This window comes from Haliotis rubra, unplaced genomic scaffold (genome assembly GCF_003918875.1).
Source record: "Haliotis rubra isolate DU_JTF1 unplaced genomic scaffold, ASM391887v1 Scf29, whole genome shotgun sequence".
Classification (NCBI taxonomy): domain Eukaryota; kingdom Metazoa; phylum Mollusca; class Gastropoda; order Lepetellida; family Haliotidae; genus Haliotis; species Haliotis rubra.
The window spans coordinates 2,566,049-2,586,524 of record NW_025766957.1 but is presented as its reverse complement, the minus strand read 5'-3'; the positions used below and the strand labels follow the sequence as shown (position 1 = coordinate 2,586,524).

At 38.2% G+C, this 20,476-nt stretch overlaps 1 protein-coding gene across 1 annotated transcript; it reads left to right on the top strand.

Annotated features, from left to right (window-relative positions):
* The first annotated feature begins 5,631 nt into the window (after positions 1-5,631).
* On the top strand, positions 5,632-11,053 carry LOC124281839 (galanin receptor type 1-like). Its single transcript, XM_046717833.1, has 3 exons — positions 5,632-6,175; positions 7,256-7,376; positions 8,838-11,053. The coding sequence occupies exons 1-3, from the start codon at positions 5,827-5,829 to the stop codon at positions 9,454-9,456; spliced, it is 1,089 nt and encodes a 362-aa protein (XP_046573789.1). The 5' UTR covers positions 5,632-5,826; the 3' UTR covers positions 9,457-11,053.
* Positions 11,054-20,476: the final 9,423 nt, after the last annotated feature.

Genomic DNA, 20,476 nt, shown 5'->3' with positions numbered 1-20,476 from the left:
TCAGTTCATTCGCGGAAAGTATGTTTATCTGCTGAGGCAACGGCAATATACTGTAAACACTAAACGTGAAAATCTAAAGGTGACGTTGTTGTTCCACCATGACCATATGCCTCTTTGAACAAATATGTTTACATCGCTTGAAGACAAATTTAAACCCCAAAGGAATCCATGGTCGGTAAATACACGTGCGGATGACATAGGTTTTATAAAGCTTCAATTAAACAGCTTGTAAAAAGCCTGAAAAACGTATAGGAAAGTTAAGTATTGAATTAATTTCGTGAACACTTTGGCAACTGCAGGGATTCAATCATACAATTAGTTTCTTGATATAGTCAAGATAGTCTGTATTCTTGTATACTGACGTTCTCTATTTTAATCAATGTAAGTTCCTTCATAACAATAAAGCTCATTCAAACACACGTTGTATCTAGATGTACAGTGATACACACATTATAACACAATTTCGCTCTCTACACCCAATGAAATCTGTTTCAGCGGATAATAGAGACTGATTATTTTCTGGCGTCTCTTATTCCAGTTCTATTCACATCTTGTTCATTTCAGTAAGTAGTGTTGGGCATTGGGTTTCCCGATGCGAGCTAGGATCGGCGTTTCAATTGTCAGTTTTATCGGCATTATATTCCATGTACATGACGTCTGCCGATCACCGGTTGCCGCAGTGACCGACACTTCGAAACCTAAATAAAATTGAACTTCGTGAAGAAAGTAGCTTAATATCACTGAATCCATTTATCGCAAGACAAATCTCACCGATATCTTCATTAACATAAATACTTTCTTAAAATGTCAGAAAATGATATCCTGTGGGAAATAGATATAATCCCACACTCTCAGATGAGTTGGGAGCTCAATAGTTAGACGGTTTAAATACTTTCCGTCAAACGTTTTAAGGGGGCGGCGGGTTAGAAAGTTTGGGTGTCCCTGCCTAGGTATGGCTGGAATATTGCCAAAAGTGATGTAAACCCATACTCATTCACTCACTCACCTTGAGCAGGATGTCACTGAGTAATTATCTTCATATGTATGTTGTTCTGTGGTTCACCATAAAGGTGTCGGAAATAACTTGATACATCTCAAGTCATTCAACGCCAGAAAGTTATCATTTTCTTAAACGACACGCACTTTCCTCATAAACTTAAATAGGATCCCATTAAAGTCACATTAGCATATGCAAGGCAGATGTGCCAGACAGAAAAGGGATGGCATGTATAATGCACTCCATGACCAAAGTACCCATCCCGATAGACCAAAAACATTGTCATTTTCAAATGACGTCAGATTATGCAATATTTCCCAGACAGGATGGTTTGGGCTGATCACGATATGTTAATCATTTTGTCCCTGTACATCTAAATGCACATTTGTCGGGTAATTTATGATACGGGTTTTATTACACGGGGAACTTCCGTGGTCCTTTCAAAATCCACCTTCAACGGCTTTTTCAAAAAGTTAGTCTAAAATACAGTGTCCTGAAATGTATTGACAATTAACTTTTTTTCATTTCACGATTTTAACATACATTTTGTTGTGGAGGGTAAAGTAAGGTATCCCCAATTCGGTATTTATAGAAGGGTTGTATGGCAGGGGGTAGGGTTTTTTTGGAAAATATTTTGTTCCTGAAAGCGGTACGGTTTTGCGTGAAATCAGAAACTTGTTAACATGTGAAGTCTTTGTTGATTGTGAATGATTAACTAGATGTATGGCACAGAGTGCACTCAAGTCATTTGAACATATGCTGCCCAGTACTGTTTGTCAAAGAAACTTTGAAACTTTGATAAAATGTCAGAACATGCGCAATAAAGACATTTGTCTACCTTGCAAAAATGGGTATCATTTGGGTATCAAGTTATAGACACGATAAGCATCAAATGCCGATAAGAATTTTATCGACGAGACAACATATTATTTGCCAGACATGTAAGAACATTTGTACACTCTTTATTTTTGCCTAACAAGAGATACTTTAAATGTCGGGAGAACTCTAAATCTGAAACAGAACTTGCAAACGGATTTAAAAGTGCTCTTATCAATGTTTTTCTTATGTAGCTATGTAATGGACAAAGAATCCCCACGCGTTAACGCTCATGTTAAATATTTCATGACATACGTGTTTTACATACACCAAACAGTTGTAATATCTTATTTGCTAGATTTTTCCTAAAATGTTTATGACGATACCAAAACTGGACGATGTATGTCGCCCTCATGGGAATGGAATCCAAGGTCTTGGGAATTGATGAACGAACGCTTTAACCACTGGGCTATAAGCTACGCCAACGCACACACAATATCAAGAGGTTTTCATAAACTCTTGTTCGCAGTCCGGATTCTTCAAGGTTTTCTTATTATTGTTTCCTTCATGCAGTTGGCATAAGATGTATGTTTTGGCACTGACTTTCTATACATTAGTCTTTCTTTTTAACAATAAAACTGATTCATATTAAACACACGTTGTATCAAGAAATACAGTGATCCATATATTATATCCCAGTTTCGCTCTTTGCGCCAGATGAAATCTGTTTCCCTCATGCGGTTGGCATATATGATGCTGTGAAAAATTAAAATAGATTTAATCAAAGCCGTTCAGTTGTTTTGGCATGCAACACCGAAAGCATTGTTAAATATTGTTGTATAACACCATTCCACACATGTAACCACATGATACGTTAAAAAACACATAAGGCACCATGTCCCCTCATTTCGGATCTGTTTTCGGACTTATTATTAATATCATCATTCAAAAGAACACAGCCTAGTTTGTGCACATGTGCCCCCGTTGAATCCCTCAGGCGAGCCTGTAACCTGTGATCCTATCCTAGAATCTCGGTAATGTTTTATATGTTTCTCCCCACTTGCGCTTGTGGTTTGCACCAAAGGTACAAACATGTAAGACATGCATCTCTTCGAGCGTTTTTCAAGTACATGGCAAACATGACGACAGGTCACTCACTCACACAGCCAAGTATTACTTACATAATTATGCTTTCTTGTCTTACATATGAAGAAATGTAAAAAGCGTACATTTATATATGCTTATTCTCAGCATTTATCAGTCCAACAAGGTTGAAATATGGGTTTTCGTTTATGTAATGTTGCCTGCGTTCTGTGTCTAATTCCATGCTCTTAAAAACCCATTCTTCTGAACTGTGGACTGTGGAATCAATCAATGTGTTACGGTAACCTTTTTCCACCTCAATCAATCCCCTTTTGTGTAGGACATGTCTAAATTTAATTGATTCACAAACCATGTTCATAATTTAATTGAAAGCAAACTTACACACATCAAGCATCAAATGTGCGTATCATACTTTCATATGCAGATAACGTATTATATATAACATTTGACATCAAACATCTCTGTCATTCGTAAAAATGCCGATAGCGTCTCAGGCAATAAACGTCTATATTATACTTACATAAGCTGATAATATATCAAGCGTGAAACATTAATTTATATCATACTGATGTGCAGAGTACATATAAAACATCATCCTTCAAATTCTTTTATTTGCAGATGAGTAGTCTGTCATCAGACCCTGAAACAAATATATCCAAGAAAGTCCATGTAAGTTTATAAAATTTAGATTGCGATTCAGTTTCTGAAAATGAAGAAAGTCTATTTTCTCCTATTTATCCTACTTTATTAAGTTAGTTTAATAACTGATTCCTATAACATGTAAACGTCTTTACATATCAAATATATAACGTGCTTGTCATTTCTTCATTATGCAGATTGTACATCATATACGTACAGTGTGTCAATGATCAAATGTCTTTATCATAATTACATGTTCAGAAAACATAGTAAGCACCAGACGTCCACATTACTTACACAAAGGTATCTGGACTCACCATATGTCATGCCTAATGTAGTGATATGAAGAAATACAGAGGGAATAGTTGTTGTTGTCATCATAGAATGTCTTGAGAGAGGGAAGGAAACTCTTCCCGCTCAGTCCCGCACATTTGAAGATTTGGCACCCATGTCAAGTGTAGTCTCCATCAGAATAAAAAGTCTGTTTCTGAAGCTGCAACGTTTAACATACCCTTGTGAGGTTTGTTGTTGTTGTTGTTGTTGTTTTTATCTGGAATCATGAAAGATAAATATATAAAAATTAACATTCTACAGTATCATCACAACAAAAACAATTATCATATAAACGATATTTACACTATTTATCGGATACGATAGGGTACTGTCAAGAAGTTTGTTGTTAAACATTCTTGTAGTTTCACGCATTCCTTAGACGTATGTTTAGCCTTTTCGATAAGGTGTAAACCCTCGTCGCCGGCCTCTCCTACGAAGCACAGCTAAGACTATCGTTATTGCTCTCCTAAAGTGTCATAGGAGCCTGCGAGGGTGTCACATCTACTTAGTTATATTGAGAACATACTTCACTTTAGCATTTAATGCGTGTTACATTCCTACTTGAATAGACACTTAACATTCCGAGTTGCGTTTTCAAGCGTGCATCGCACTCTATAATATAATCTGTGTTGTTGATAATCGCGCGAGACTGGTAACGTGCTTTTGCGGATCACTGCTTTAAAAATGACCGATGGGGTAGGATAAATGACTGTGGCCTGTCTCATGTCAGGCACAAAACTTTAGTACTATTCATGTTATTATTGTAAACTGACCAAAACGTTTGCCCGGTCAAGCACAATTGGGAACAGATATATATCGACACAAGTTTTGTAATTATACATAATGTATAATTCATACACTTTCTGTACATCTAAGACTAAAGGTTTACATACTATTTAAATTTATCATTTGTGCCTTTGAATTCGTTATTGTCTATTTTCCATGACAACATTGCAACTCCTTTTGCAGTAAATAATTATCTTTTTCATTTTTCTCTTTAATGTCTTTCTACTGTGTAGATGCTTACGAAAAGTCATATGGATACCAACGTTTGTTTAGTAAAATATTCAATAAGTGTTTAATTGTATTATAGCTTCATTGCCGGTGTTTTTCATGTTCCTATGTGAAAGAGAAAACTGGATGATTAATGTCTTGTTGGGTCATTGGAAGGTTGAGAAGTAAAACACTATCAGGGACTTTTTATCACCAGATACTTCCTACTAGAAACTAGAAACAAGGTTGAAAACCGTTTGCCATCCACAACACGCATTTATGTTTCGCCAGCTAAGACGAAAATATCTTATCTCGTTCACATGTCCCCATAAAGGCATCTCCTGACGACATTGCATATCAATGTTAAAAATTCGTCTCATTAAGTACAGCTTTAATTGCACAATACAGAACGTTTGTCAGAGAAAGCAGTTATAGGAGAAATAGTTACATAGCCCAGGCCAGAACAGGTTTACATGGCACGCTGAGGAATTTCGGGTCACCCGAATCGGGCAGTGACCTTAACTCATTGGCACCACGGTTCAGAGGTGAATCTCCGGCAGAAGGCAAGGGGGAGTCACATCTGTCTGTGTGTGTGTGTGTTTACTGGATCTCATGCCGGAAGCACATTCCTTTCGGTTGTAAATAAACACTGGGACCTGAATTCATTGGATGTTGTAGGTATTCAAGTTAATGAGGGGTATATAATCCTTCTCATTCATGAGGCGGACCAATCGCTGCTAAGAGGACAGTCAAAAAAGCCGGGAAGATATTCCTGAATTTTCCTTACATCATAAGTATCCAAGGGTAAGGTGATGTGGACTGACACCATGTTCACAGTGGTAAAAGAGACTTGAAGATGGTGTGGACTTTTACCTGGATGTTTGGTTGAACTTTCACAATGCTGAAATAGTGTGCACTTGTTGACAAAGGGATACTCTGGAAGCATGGAGACCTTCTTTGACTATAGCGGAATCTTTCTTCTTCCCAATGTTTCTATTGAAAATTTGACAGATGTGGATGGTTATGTTTTGTACGACGATGGAGAGATGCCTCCTGTTGATCATTTACCTGAAACTATCATTGTTCCTGTACTCTATCTTCTTATAGTCATTGGAGGAGTCATTACAAATTCCGCTGCTTTGACTTTTATCTATAGAAGAAGGAAAATTGCAAGTGCAAGTGACACATATTTTGCTAGCCACTTCATAGGAAACATCGTATTTTTATCTGTTTTTGTCCCAATCATTGCTATTGCATATGGAATAACGGATTGGGTATTCGGAGGCTTTGCATGTAAGTGTCTTAGCAGTCTTATCAAATGCATGTATATACCATTTATAAAATGAAGTGAAAATACCTATAAGTACTTTAACATTCGTTATTACTCATATTTCTTTTAGTATTCGGACTGTGCGTATGAAAAAAGTATTAGAGAGTTCTATTCAAGACAAATAATACAGACGAGTATGATGCAAACAGATGGTGCAGTTGTGCTTGAGCTGTGTTTAAGATGCTTATGTTTTTATCATTGTGATTCAGAAACACTTGCTCATGGTAAGGTTGGAATCCAACGATCGACGCTTTCTTATTCATATGGAAACATTTTTGTTGCTTTTATTTGTATCACCGCGAGATTCCATTGAATGATAAATATACTAAAGTTTTCTGAATCTTTTAGATACATTTGTTGTTTGGTGGATGTAGTTTTGAGTTATGAAGATTAAGTTTCAAACAGCCTATACCCGAAGAAACATCAATAAACACGAAGCGGAAACTGATATTCTGCACATTTTAAGGGACGTAAATTATTGTTCAAATATTGATTTCTTGTTAAAACACAATGAGATGGTTAACTAACATCATAATATATATTTTAATCACAGTTTTAACATAAACTTTTAAAAGTATGTCTGTTCTTTCATGCAATATGCAAATTTTAGAAATCCTAAACCAATGTTGAAACTGCGCTCTCATTTAACATATTCCGAACGAGTTTTTAAACTGCGCAGAGATATGACTGAAAACATAGACATAAATCTGGGACTTATTTCACGTTTTTCAAATTGCTTTCGGAAACAAAAACTTCTTTAGTGTCTATTTATACTTGATATATGACTAACCAATCGAGAAAAATATATTTCGAAAGTCATATTTGAATTTGTGTGGCTTTCTGTAATGGAGGCAGAAAACGTTATATAGGAACATGGCTTGCCAAAACGAACGTACACCACTCCCATCATAGAAAGTTGATAATTCTGCCCGATGTTTTAGGAGGCATGTATACTTCTATTACCCTTCACATATGCATATTGGAAGAAAAATATCCTTTTGTGAAAATAATATCATTACTCTTGAATGGTTTCTGTCTTGCAGGTAAATCTGTCAACTATGGCATGACAGTGTGCGTCGCAGCCGCCATTTTATCTGTCACAGCGGCTTGTCTGCATCACACCTTGGAATCCAGCCCTGTTCAGGGTGATAAAACACTTAAAAGGTATGCGCTGTCACATACAGGGTAATAGCTAACTTGTTTGTGAACGCGGAGCAAGGGGATATTTCATGTAAATGTTTCTCCTACCACGTTGCTGCAACTAAAAACATCATTGCCCCATTATCTTTTCACAGCAACATGTTCCAACCATTACAGAATTTCTATAAAAAAGACAATTCACATTTTATGTAGTAAACAGAAAAATCTCATGGGATATTTTACATGATATAATTTATTTGGCACATGTCTTGACATTTCATTCCCGATATTCGCATATTTATTTAAAGTTCCATGTAAAACACATCTGTATACAAAAAAAACACAATGTAAAAGATGAATATACGACATTTATTGCGTGGCTATATGACTAGTTATCACGCTACAAAACAAATGCTAACGTTCGTATCATACGTCCTAGCAACTAGTTGCATACCTTTGGATGGTTGTAGGATCACTTTTTATTCCAATGATAGTTGTAATTATGATGCTACTATATCATTTTCATCCTTTTCAAGTTTAATTTTACGGTTGCTATTGTGCTTTTCTCTTTAACTTTGATTAAGAGTGGAATGAAACATGCTCACGTTTTCTAAATATGATTATTTTTAAATGTCGCACAATTTACATCATCACAGCAAACTCGGAATTGCGATGGATTCATTTGAATAGACCACATATTTGGAATAAACAAGCGGAATCAAGGACACCTAACTTGATTCAGCATATCTATTTTAAATGCACCTGCTGACATTGCTGATGCTCCCATTTGAACAGATTCCCTTTGGACTCCAATTAGTGTGAACTTTCTGAACCTTAAATGTTTACGCTACAAGTTCATCTTCATCTCGTCAAGGCAATCTAATCTTTCAATCTCCAAAATATAATTAAAAGAACCTTTACATTATATGTTTTTAAAACAAAACTCACAGTAGAGTAGATATTAAATCACATTATTTGCCTTTGCAATGTATATATTCATACGCACTGGCGCACGTATATATGTAAAACTTATTACCAGCTACATGTTACCACATACACAAGCAATTCTGCACACTGTATCAAGAAACATATCCGTTTTCGTTTATAGGTGACATACAGAAATACAGAAACAGAAATTGCTTATTTCATGGCATACATGTTTTATAATCGTTCAACGATAAGACTAGCATGCCTGCTTCCACTGCTTCTTTGCAACAAAAGAACCAATCATTTACGACCAGCACGAAGAACTATATACTTAAACTAACTATAGCAGGCAATTGAGGCATTCAATAGATGTATCCAAATACGAGGTCAGTGCCATGTGTAGATATTACAAAAGATATGTGATAGTTCGGAAAGGGCAAAAAAGTAGTGTTATAGACGTTTTCGTACACGAGTAAATATCACATTATTACGAACAACCGGCATCGTCACCTGTGCAATTTCTGTTATATCTACAAGAACATTTCATCTTATTTTCAGGAACCATCGCATTACTAAGGTGATAACAGCTTCATTGTGGATGTTGGCATGTGTTGTCATGGTTCCTCGTGTATTTCTCTACAACGTGATTACCCTGTGGCACATCGTAGACGAGCGGCGTTTCTGTTCCCGAAAGCTTGGACCCCTTATCTACCGCCAGGTGGATACTACTGTCATGTTCCTCGCCCTCTTCTGTGTGCCGCTCATGGTTCAGTTTGCCTGTTGTATCCGTGTGTTGAAAGACCTTCGAAAGCAGGCGTTACGTGGACAAAACGTCATTCAGCGTCAAAATGTTGCCAAGGTGCTGGCTGGGATTTCATCTGTCATGCTGCTTGGTTGGCTTCCTACGCACATCATAAATTTCTGCGAAGACTTTGCAGATGGCAGAATTGCCTTTCAGCACAGAGATGTGTTGGCGTACGGTTGCTCTTACGTCTACATGTTGATCACTCCCTTATTGTATTTGTATGCTCAGAGACGTATCCAAAAGCATGCTGTCTCGAAAGAAGACGTAATCGTTGTTGAAGAGTCGTGCTGCTCTGGAACTGATCTTGAGACAGGGGACGCTTTAACATTTATTTGTAATGAATCCCCAGAACAGAAAACCACTCTGTTGTGAAACTTTATTGCAGTGTAAAAGCAGCAGACATGCGTGCGGAACGTGAATACGATTTATCTGATTTATGCCTCCAGCGTCCGAGGTGGACACAAAACATCTATTGAAAGTGTGTAGAGTTTCCTCTTACAGCTACACTTCATCGTCAGTGGTTTGAGATAAGACTGAAAAGCCTCTGAACGTACATTTCCCACAGGCCATTAGGAACAGATATCATTTTGCCAGCCAGGAATGATAATCACTAGCTAAATATATCCCCAATTACACCGTAAATACTTCTCGCTGATAAACCTAATGTCCCTTACAAGATTATTTATGCCAACAGTTCATGCACCGCAAAATTTATTATGAAAGAAGTACTTGGGGGCTTACTCTGTATGTATAGTGTAAATATTATACAAATTATGTCCTCAGATGTCGGGATTAAAGAGGAGGACGTCTTCCTCGATAATATGACAATGTATCCCCTTGGCGAAAATAATTCTGTATATAGTCCCGCGATTTCAACTTGTACAGTTGCATCACCTATATAATATATATGCATAATATGTACATGTTGTTTCTTGGATGTATATTTATGGGGGAACGTATTTGACGAATGACGACGACTCTGAAGTCAGATAAAATGGAATAGAAAAGTCCTAACTTTAAAAATCTGTAAAACTACTAAAATTCTTAACACAATCGTTTCGTAATATTATAAGAGAATTATTGTACCGACGTTTAGACTTTTGTATGTATATTGTAATAAAGATATTTCATTTCCATTTAAAGTCATTAAATGAAAATAACCAAAGAGGTATATCAGAAACTGAAAGACAAAATCACCCGAGACCTCTCATTAAAATGCTATTAACTAGTCTCTATCAGAGGTTCACAAATATACTAAGGAGATTTATGCGATGTGTGTCGCCATTGTTAAAGTCTTGTTGCTTTCGGTTGTGTTTTTTATCTTCCTAGGATGTGCCATTTTAAAACATGCTTCGATAAGCACATGTTATAAAATGTGATGACCATCAGACAAATGTTTGTCTGAAGTTGTATTCTTGGTGCAGCTTTTGCTTTAAACAGTTTTGCATTTATAACGTGGGCGAAATTAAGTATTGTAAACCTCCATACTTCCAGACAGACATTAAGCATAATGAACCATGTTTGTTTCATACATTGTGCTTTCCTGAATTATTGTTCCAGAGTGACTATGTATCTCCGGCAGAAAAAAGCAATTAGCGCTTAATGTCGAGCAGCAGAAGGACACTGAAACCATAAAATGTCTGAAGAAAGTAAAAATATGGCTTCTTAAATGTATGTTGCTCAGCGGTTGCTAAGGGTATGAGAAGAAAAAAACATTGTTGTAATACTAACAGCAAGGAGATCACAAGAACTTACAACAGAATCAACTGGCCGAACATCGAGAGTTCCTTGTTGAAGTTTTTAATTCTTGTAATCTTTATTACGCTGTTATCATTAGCAAGAGTTGAAAAACACATTCATTTCTGTGCTAGTATGAACTTGATTTAAAAATATTGATGAGCAGTGATATGACCATGTTGTTATATAGATGAATGTATTTGAGTTGTAAAATAAAAGGTAAAGAATGCAAGTTTCTACATGTTTTGTTTGGTATTTTGGCGATTGTTTTGTTGAAAATGTTCCTCTGTGTACAAAACAGCAAACTGGTAACCGGTTGGTTGAGATGGTCTTTTGGTCAAAAGATAAGAAAGTGTGTAATTGTAATGTCAGGTCCGCGTGAAGTATACAAAATTAATAAGCTGCCTTTATTACACGAGCCTTTATTGCTCTTGGGTATCAACCAAATCTATGACCTGCATCATTTCAGGCTTGCCTCTCTTGCCCGTGAAGACCCGGGTTAGAATTGGTCTTCAGTAACCCCTGCTTGTCGTAAGAGGTGACTAACGGGATCGGGTGGTCAGGCTCGCTGACTTGGTTGACACAAGTCATCGTATCCCAATTGCTTCGATCGATGCTCATGCTGTTGATCACTGGAACGTCTGGTCCAGATTCGATTATTTCTAGACCGCCGCCATATAGCTGGAATATTGCTGAGTGCGGCGTAAAACTAAACTCACTCACTCACTTACCTGCCTCATCATGCTGACACGTAATGATATAACTGAAATAAGGTTCAAAGCGATGTTCAAGAAGCTCGCTTATAAATTATGCCTGAACATTTACTTAACTATCGCAAAGAAGTATTCTTGTATGCGAAAAGGTTTAACCTTTATCTTAAGTTACGCATCGACAAATGCTACAAATAAATAAATGAAAGATGGTTAATGTGTCTACCGTTTTCTTATGTTAAGTATCGCAAAACGTTATAACTAATTGAATGGAAAATGATGTATGTGTCTACAATGAATTGGTGATCAGAAGTATGTGATGAGTCAGACATCTGTTGTGTCTTTATGTAAAAATGAGTTTTGTATGTCCACTAGACAGTTTTTAGACACATGTAACATAACACGGCCCATTATCGCTCAGACTATAGTGCGAAATATGAAACAAATGTAATCAGTATTTATATATTAAAGATATGAATTACATCGTTAGAAGTTTGAAAGATGTGTGCCATCAAATGATGACCGTGTGTTTAGTGGAGTTTTAGGAATCCTTTCGTTAAACTACTTTCCATGAACATCTGCATGACTACGCATGCGCGAGTGTAAATCAAACGTAACGGTACACGTTCATGAATGTGTATGTTTGTTTTATAAGAGTTGGTGTATGTGTGATCGAAGGCAAATAATGACTGACTGACTGACTGAGTTTGGTTTTACGCCGCATTTAGCAATATTCCAGCAACATCACGGCGGGGGACACCAGAAATGGGCTTCACACATTGTACCCATGTGGGGGAAGGCACATAATGATGGCCAAGGAGTATGACTGTAGTGGTTTATGGAATCAGGCACGAATTCTACATCGTCATCACCTTTATTTATCCCATGACAACGAAACGTTATCCAACGCTAGTTACGAAAAAGCGCTTGCCACATAAACCCTCACATCGTATCAGACATTGACTCAAATGCATATCTGACACGTACTAATCACCGAATCACAATTGTATTGTTATATCATTATTCATGTATGAATGTACTGTGAGTGAGTGAGTGAGTTTAGTTTTACGCCGCACTCAGAAATATTCCAGCTATATGGCGGAGTTCTGTACATAATCGAGTCTGGACCAGACAATCCAGTGATCAACAGCATGAACATCGATCTTTGCAATTGGCATTCGATGAGATGTGTCAACTAAAGTACGGAATATCAGGGACATCAGGCAATTCTGAGATTTGCCTGATTGATCATTTGATTGACTTGATGTATATAACTGTCACCTAATTTCTTTAACACATTGCGGATATGTGTGGAACTGAGAACCGATGGCATGTGTCAACCAAGCCAGCGAGCCTGACCACCCAATCCCGTTAGTCGCCTCTTACAACTAACAGGGGTTACTGAAGAGCAATTCTAGCCCGGACCCTCACGGGTCGTACTGTGAGTGGTTTTGGTGAATAAATGAACTGAACTGGACTGAACATCGTACCAGACACAAACACACACCCAACTCAAGTACTTCTTCAATTCTGACTCACACGCAAGCACGCAAGCGCGCAAACACGCACGCACACACGCACACACGCACACGCCACCACAATGTACGAAACACTAAGACACAAACATATGGTATTCCAGGCACAATCACATGGTATCGGACACTGGTAGACACACGTCTCACATGTATTCCCCAAACTCCATCACATACCACCACATCGCATTGACACAAAACCACATGTTACAAGTATTCCGCTTAGAAGCATCCCTGATAGTGAGCAAACACTACTAACATTACTCTCTAAACTCCAACATACACTCAGTCTCTAAAGTCGGACACTGTCACTTATCTCGCGAGTATCCCATGATCTCCGTCACACACCAAAACTTCGTACCCGGTACTAACACAAACGCATCACCCCATACAGTTACGTCGCATCGGACACTGACACACGTCACTCTATAGCTAGTCCTTCTTAAAGGTCACATGCAACCAAAATATCAAACATAATTAAAACACAATTATCACTTATTCATGACATATAATATACATTGCTGATTATGAAAAAACATATAAACAAAATTATAATCAAGGAGCCCCGATATAAACCCCATCAACACTTTGGGAACTGTCTTGGACGCCAAGTTCGAGTATTAATTTCGTGACAATTAATGGTTTTGCATGATTATCCGTAGCTTACTGAACAACATATATGTATTTGTTACGGAACCTAATGTAAGTGAATGTGAATTCAACTCTCTTGTAATATTGATTTTTTTGGCATACATGCCTTTTATCGTACCTTACCCTTCACTTGTTGATGCTAAAATCAATAAGACTCTGTGACATATCGCAAAGTTTCCGTCGCAAAAATCACAAAGACTCCACTCTCACTGTAACCAAGTTCCCTACCAGTGGAACGAGACAAAAAACTTACACACACATCACACTATTTCGTCACAATTATACAATCGACTCTGCTTTTAGCAGAGATTTCTTATGGATTTGGAAAGGGTTTGTCGCTTCGATCTATTAGTACTCCTTAACTGCGCCGCGCATCATCATATCAGACAAAATAAACACGCATATCACCAGTACTCCCACGTGTAAATATAAACTCCGCTACACACTATCACATCATATAAAACACTGACCCACACATACAGGCCCCACAGCAACACAGGTATTAGTTATTTTATCATTACCGTAGCAGACAAAGACACCTGTGTCTGCACAAACCGCCGTATCTTTCCAAACATTGACATGTATGTACAGTCACATATAACACGTGCACTGAAGATCGTATCAATCGTTAACGAATACGATTGTAGACACAAATCCGTATAAGACACTGGTAAATATATTAACATGGGGAATACTGGCAAAGTTTAACAAATATTTTATGGCGTTGTATGTTGTTGAAAACTGGAAATATCACAGACTATTGACTACGTTCCACTATCTTAGAACTGCCAAGGGTCACACTGATAACGAGAATCGGACATATTCCGGGACCAGTATCTCTAACCTAACAGAGCCAAGGTGCAATACATTTATCTGTCTTAAAGGCTGTTTGTATTCCACGTTGGTCAAACCACGCGCGTGCCACATATACCTTCGTCGCATACTCGCAACTGATCATCCATTGAACACATTTATCATAGATACTACGGTCAAACTAATGGATATATTCTCAGATTCACGATAACAACGTTATCGTAAGTTTTATCAAATAATGGAATAGGTATATAATACGGACGACAGTCATAAAACATTCGGTGGCTGTCTAGCAAATTCACCCAGGTAAAAAACTTCAATTTCTTCTAACCGTGTTAAATTCTCTATGCTATTGTGTCTTTAGTTTAATCTATCGTACCTTAACTATATGTTACGACCCTGGACACTGCATTCAGGTTTATGTGGAACATGGCATCCTTTACTATATTTTTCATATATTTCTGTATTACTGTTTAGGATTGTTGATTTAATACTGATTAACACCACGCTGTTTTGTGGCTGTTATAGAATGTATGAACGCCCGCTGGGGTGATGTGTGGAGTATCGTGATTAATGTAGGAGGTGTAACGAATTTACATGTGAAGTTTATGTATCTCGATAGCTGGTTGCATTGTGAACATGCTGTAATAATTAATTGTAAACCATTCTATTATTGACTGATAATGTGGCTATTATGTGGCTGTGTAATAAACTCCTGGTTTATTTAGTCAGGTCTTGTGTTGTGTGTGGGTTGGTATTGTGGAATCTCTTCCCAAGCGAGCGAATTCCCCAAACTCTCGCCTTATAATACATATGTACACATCTCACATGTGCCTGGAAGATTTCATTCAAAATATGCAAGTACCAATTATAATTTAATAACACTAATAAACACAAACACGACACCACGAATGCGCAATGATTGATAATATTACACCTGCCATAAATAATATCTTAATACTACCATAAATACTAAGACCGCACTACGATAAACCACATTATCTACGTTTGCAGCTCTTCTCTACTCTAAGGTACACGTAGACACTATCGCTACAAAACCAGAAAGGATATCACCACCCGTACATAAATTACATTATCATACTATATCAATTACATTTCAACATCACCATTAACTCCATTATCATATCAGCATCAATTATATTCTTATACGATTATTAACTATAAAAGAAATAATATTACCACCCAACAAGATGAATGTAATCTGTACAAGTGTATAACAAATAATACTCAGGAGATTACTAAACATGCAACATATATATATATATGGCTCACACGAGACAACTAATTATAAGACTATCACATGACACGTGACTCTCTCTCTCTCTCTGAGCGAAATATTCTCAAGCACGACATTAAACCCCATTTCACCTCACCTCTCTCTCTCTGTCTGTCTGAGCGAAATATTCTCAAGCACGACTTTAAACCCCATTTCACCTCACCTCTCTCTCTCTCTCTCTCTGAGCGAAATATTCTCAAGCACGCCATTAAACCCCATTTCACCTCACCTCTCTCTCTCTCTGTCTGTCTGAGCGAAACATTCTCAAGCACGACATTAAACCCCATTTCACCTCTCTCTCTCTCTCTCTCTCTCTCTCTCTCTCTCTCTCTCTCTCTCTCTCTCTCTCTCTCTCTCTCTCTCTCTCTCTCTCTCTCTCTCTCTCTCTCTCTCTCTCTCTCTCTCTCTCTCTCTCTCTCTCTCTCTCGCCACACTTACGATCATGGCAGTCGCCACTTACAAAGGTAATTTCTAATCCGGATCTATAGATAAGTTCGTAATAGGTAGCAGTTATTTCCTTCCTTTTATCAACCATATGCTTATTAGACTAAGCATGCAGCTTTGCTTCACAGAATTTGACTTTCGCCATGTAAACGTAAAATTTCTATTCTTGTTTAGTGAAGTACGATTTTGGACAGTTCCTTTTTGCATCGGATCGGTGAAAGGATGTATTCAGGATATATGGGTTGTACTGTATTATCGTACAAAATGTTAAAACTTTCAATACCATACCGCCAACAGCTTTGGCAGGCAATCACCCAAAACACAAAACACGACTTGCTTATATAGCTGGGGGGTGTGTGTGTGGGGGGGGGGGTGTGCTGTAAAACTGAGATCTACATTTTCTAAATATAGATCCACATAAAAACAGCAATAAGAATTCGAAAATAATATCACCAGAAGCCTTTTCACAGCCATTCAATGTCTCTGTTAAAAGTAGAGTCTATTGTACTATTACGTCTATATTATGAACACGTGTATAACAATCACTGTCAAACAGTGATGACACCAGATTTTCGAGAAATGCAGCACCTGCTCCATCGGTGGCTCCCGTCATCAACAAATGCAGAGGCTTGTAAGACTAGCTATTTGAAATAACATAAGCACAAGACCATTAATTATTCAGCCACATGACTATTAATTACATCAACACAATGCCATAAATTACAATAGGACGGACCACAATGAATAGCACACGTTTATCAAGTTGCACGTACCCCGCGTTTATGAATTGTTATAAATTACACAACCACACAACCATAAATTATATGAACATGAAAAATTATTACAGTACAATAGATTACATTGTAAATACAGTAATACAGCCGTGTGATCACACTGTCACATATAATATTTCCATACCGTTATAAATGACATTACCAAGCTTTTATCACTCATATTATTAAAATAATTCTGGATTTGTTACGAGTATTCGCTTATACAACACTAAAATATATACAGCTTAACAGGCTAGAAATTTTACTTTAAAAGGAATCTTGAACATTTGCAATACGAGCTTCCCAGACATAATGAACGTCACTATTCATATGTCAGCCGTTATAAAGCGAGGTTCTGGAGCGTTGAAGATGTAACACTATGTGCGAAACCTAACACCCGAGAACAATGAAAATGTCATAGGTATCCCTGTGATAACAGTGACTTTGTCAAGTCGTGTTGCCATATAATTGGTTTACGAATAGTATGGGGATGGAAGGCAAGGATTATGTCTCTATCCTCCAAGCAAAAATCCAAACAAAATGTCAAGACATTCTCCATGTAACGTACCTGCCAGGGTAAGGATTCACATAACAATCGCTTCTATCATAAATGTCGTTCGTCTGTCCCAGTTAAACGCTACGTTCCACCACCTCAATATCAAGAATTCATGTCATTTTCAGTTATGCCAAGAAACAAGAGAGAATCGTTTTCAGGTGGTCACCAAGCTTGAAAAAACACTTACATTATTCTGAGATAATAAATCATACGTGCTCTTCTACTGAATACACTGAGAGCTGTAGTATGTTCCTCGCATTACATACATCAAGCTATAGGTGGTTATTTAGTGGTATGTATATCGTCCACACGGTGACTGGATGCTCGACATTCGTACAGTCTTACTCATCGAGGATTTTGTTCCGGTAATAGTTTAATATCCTTTGGCTAAAATATTTTACATTCTTCTAGACTTTTAACAGTTTTTATCTTAGTTAAATCTGTTTATAGCTTGTGTTTCCTGGCGTTTTAACACTGGGACTGGAATGTCAAATGTAACCATTTCAAGAAAGACGAGTCCTTTAACAATCGCAGTGCAATCTTAAAGCTATTTCAAGGTTATTTGGGCTCCTTATTAGGACAACATACTCATGCTTCAGAGATTTTGCCGAGAGATTCGGCTTGTGTCGCTTAGTTTTGTGTACTGCTGACATACAATACTGAGAGATACATGATACAGCATTAACGTCTTAACTAAACATCTTAACTTATTCAGTTCCTATTTATCAAACGATTAAGAGACTAAGGTGAAGTCCGCGAAATATTTTCTTTGTGTATATTAACGTGTTTCAAATTCTGACTTCCTAATGATATGACTATGGAATATATCTTGCTGGATCTTTCTGTTTTTAGTTAATCCCAAATGCTGTCCGAGGTTTTCCAGTCATAGCGAAGTGTTCTATTCAATATATGTAACGTTTAAACTGAGTGAGTTGAAATTTAAGATCACAGCAGTAATTTTTAGCCATACGATGACGTAATGACCTAAAGATTAATCGGTCCGATTATATGATTGGGTCACTAAAAATAAGTGATGCTATCACCTGTCCGCGAAAAAGGTAAGCATGTCCTGCCCCAGTAGTCGTTCCAATTCTAATGTTAATCAGCTTATCTGCGCTCGGCGCTCTATCTGAATCAAATCTTTATGCTGAAAAACAGTCTACATTTCTGTAGAGAGGAAAGTAATGGTCAATTTACCTCGTTTCAGATAGTAAATGCGCTTCGACGCTGTAGGTATCGCAGGTATTCTACCTCATACTCGCTGCGCACCGAGCAACCCATCAGAAGGCTGATAAGAAGATGAAATGACGATTTTATCAGTACACTCGAAGATTCGCTTCCATTTCAAAATAAAGAGGGATTGATGGAGTGCGAATCCGAGGTTACCGGAGAAACATAGTTAATTCCTAATGCGAATGTGCGCCTTTTAAACTGTTTGGTAAAAATGGTAATTTTTCCTCCACCTACATGACACTTACATGTATCTGGAAGGTGTTTACATCCACGTAGATGACACATAAATGTCCATATATGGTACTATTATCGTAGGTATCTTTACTCACATGTTGTCTTGTGAAGTTGCATTCCTTGTTGGAAATACTTTATACAAATATACTGAGTCAAAAAAGAAACTTCACAAAATGTAATTTGAAAAATAATGAATAATTTTTCTCTGATGATACATCTATGTATCCGAAATGGGATCCCTATCTTTCGACTCTAGACAAACGTTAGCAAAACCCACTCAAACCCATCCATTCCTCGTGCAAATGACGTTAGTGCCAAATCAGGTTTTGCACGTGAAGCCGATCACGTGATCTTCGCATCGAAGTTTTCTTCATATGCACGTGTTTGCATTGGCCTCCAGAATTGAAAAAACACCTTTAAACCACAGTTCTAACGGTACTTGAAATGCCACGATTGTTGGCATGTTGCAAGCGGAAAGATCAGTTATTGACGTCGCAAGAGCAATGGGATGCAGCCGTCGTACTGTGTATGACTTGCGAGGTCGTCTACAACAAACTGGCACCACTTCTGATCGCCCAAGGTCGGGTCGTCCACGTGTGACGTCATGAGCAGAAGACGGTCAATCGTCCTACGCCGTCTACGTGACAGATATCTGCCGGCTACACGAACCAGGGCTGAGATGTTTAGAGGTCGACTGTCCTCACAGACCATTCGAAATCGGTTGCGGGCTGCCAATCTCCATTCTCGACGTCCATATCGTGGGCCAATATTGACGCCGTTTCATCAACGTCAACGTCTGCTGTGGGCCCAACGTCACCTCCGATGGACCCAGAGAGACTGGAATCGAGTCGTCTTTAGCGATGAATCCAGGTTTACCCTCAGATTCGCGGACGGCAGGCACAGAGTCTGGAGACGACGTCGTGAACGGTATGCCCAATGTTGTGTACAGGAAGTCGACAGATTCGGGGGCGGAAGTTGCATGGTGTCGGGTGCTTTCTGTGGGAACAACGTTAACCGTTCCCGACTTCTGGTCATCCGTGGAAACCTCACAGCTGCTGGTTACCGCGACCAGGTGCTCACCCCTGAACTCGTTCCTTTCATGGCGGCTCATGGCCCAGGTCTACAGTTTCAGCATGATAATGCTCGGCCGCATACCGCGATGTTGACACGAAATTTCCTTCAAAACGCTGGAATCAACGTCATGGACTGGCCATCGAGGTCCCCTGACCTTAATCCAATAGAGCACGTTTGGGATGCACTTGGGAGAAGGCTTCGTGGTCTTAGGAACCAACCTCAGAATTTGCAGGAACTTGGCGCTGCCTTGCAAGAGCAATGGCGCAGAATCCCCAACCACGTGTTCACAAGCATCAGGCAGTCGATGAGGAGACGGTGTTTGGCAGTGGTGACTGCGC

What these genes read in the sequence shown, in the direction of transcription:
- LOC124281839 (XM_046717833.1), top strand. Translation starts at nt 5,827, where the DNA reads ATGGAGACCTTCTTTGACTATAGCGGAATCTTTCTTCTTCCCAATGTT. An exon ending in GGTATTCGGAGGCTTTGCAT is followed by an intron (nt 6,176 to 7,255) that starts GTAAGTGTCTTA and finishes TCTGTCTTGCAG; the next exon opens with GTAAATCTGTCAACTATGGC. An exon ending in GGTGATAAAACACTTAAAAG is followed by an intron (nt 7,377 to 8,837) that starts GTATGCGCTGTC and finishes TCTTATTTTCAG; the next exon opens with GAACCATCGCATTACTAAGG.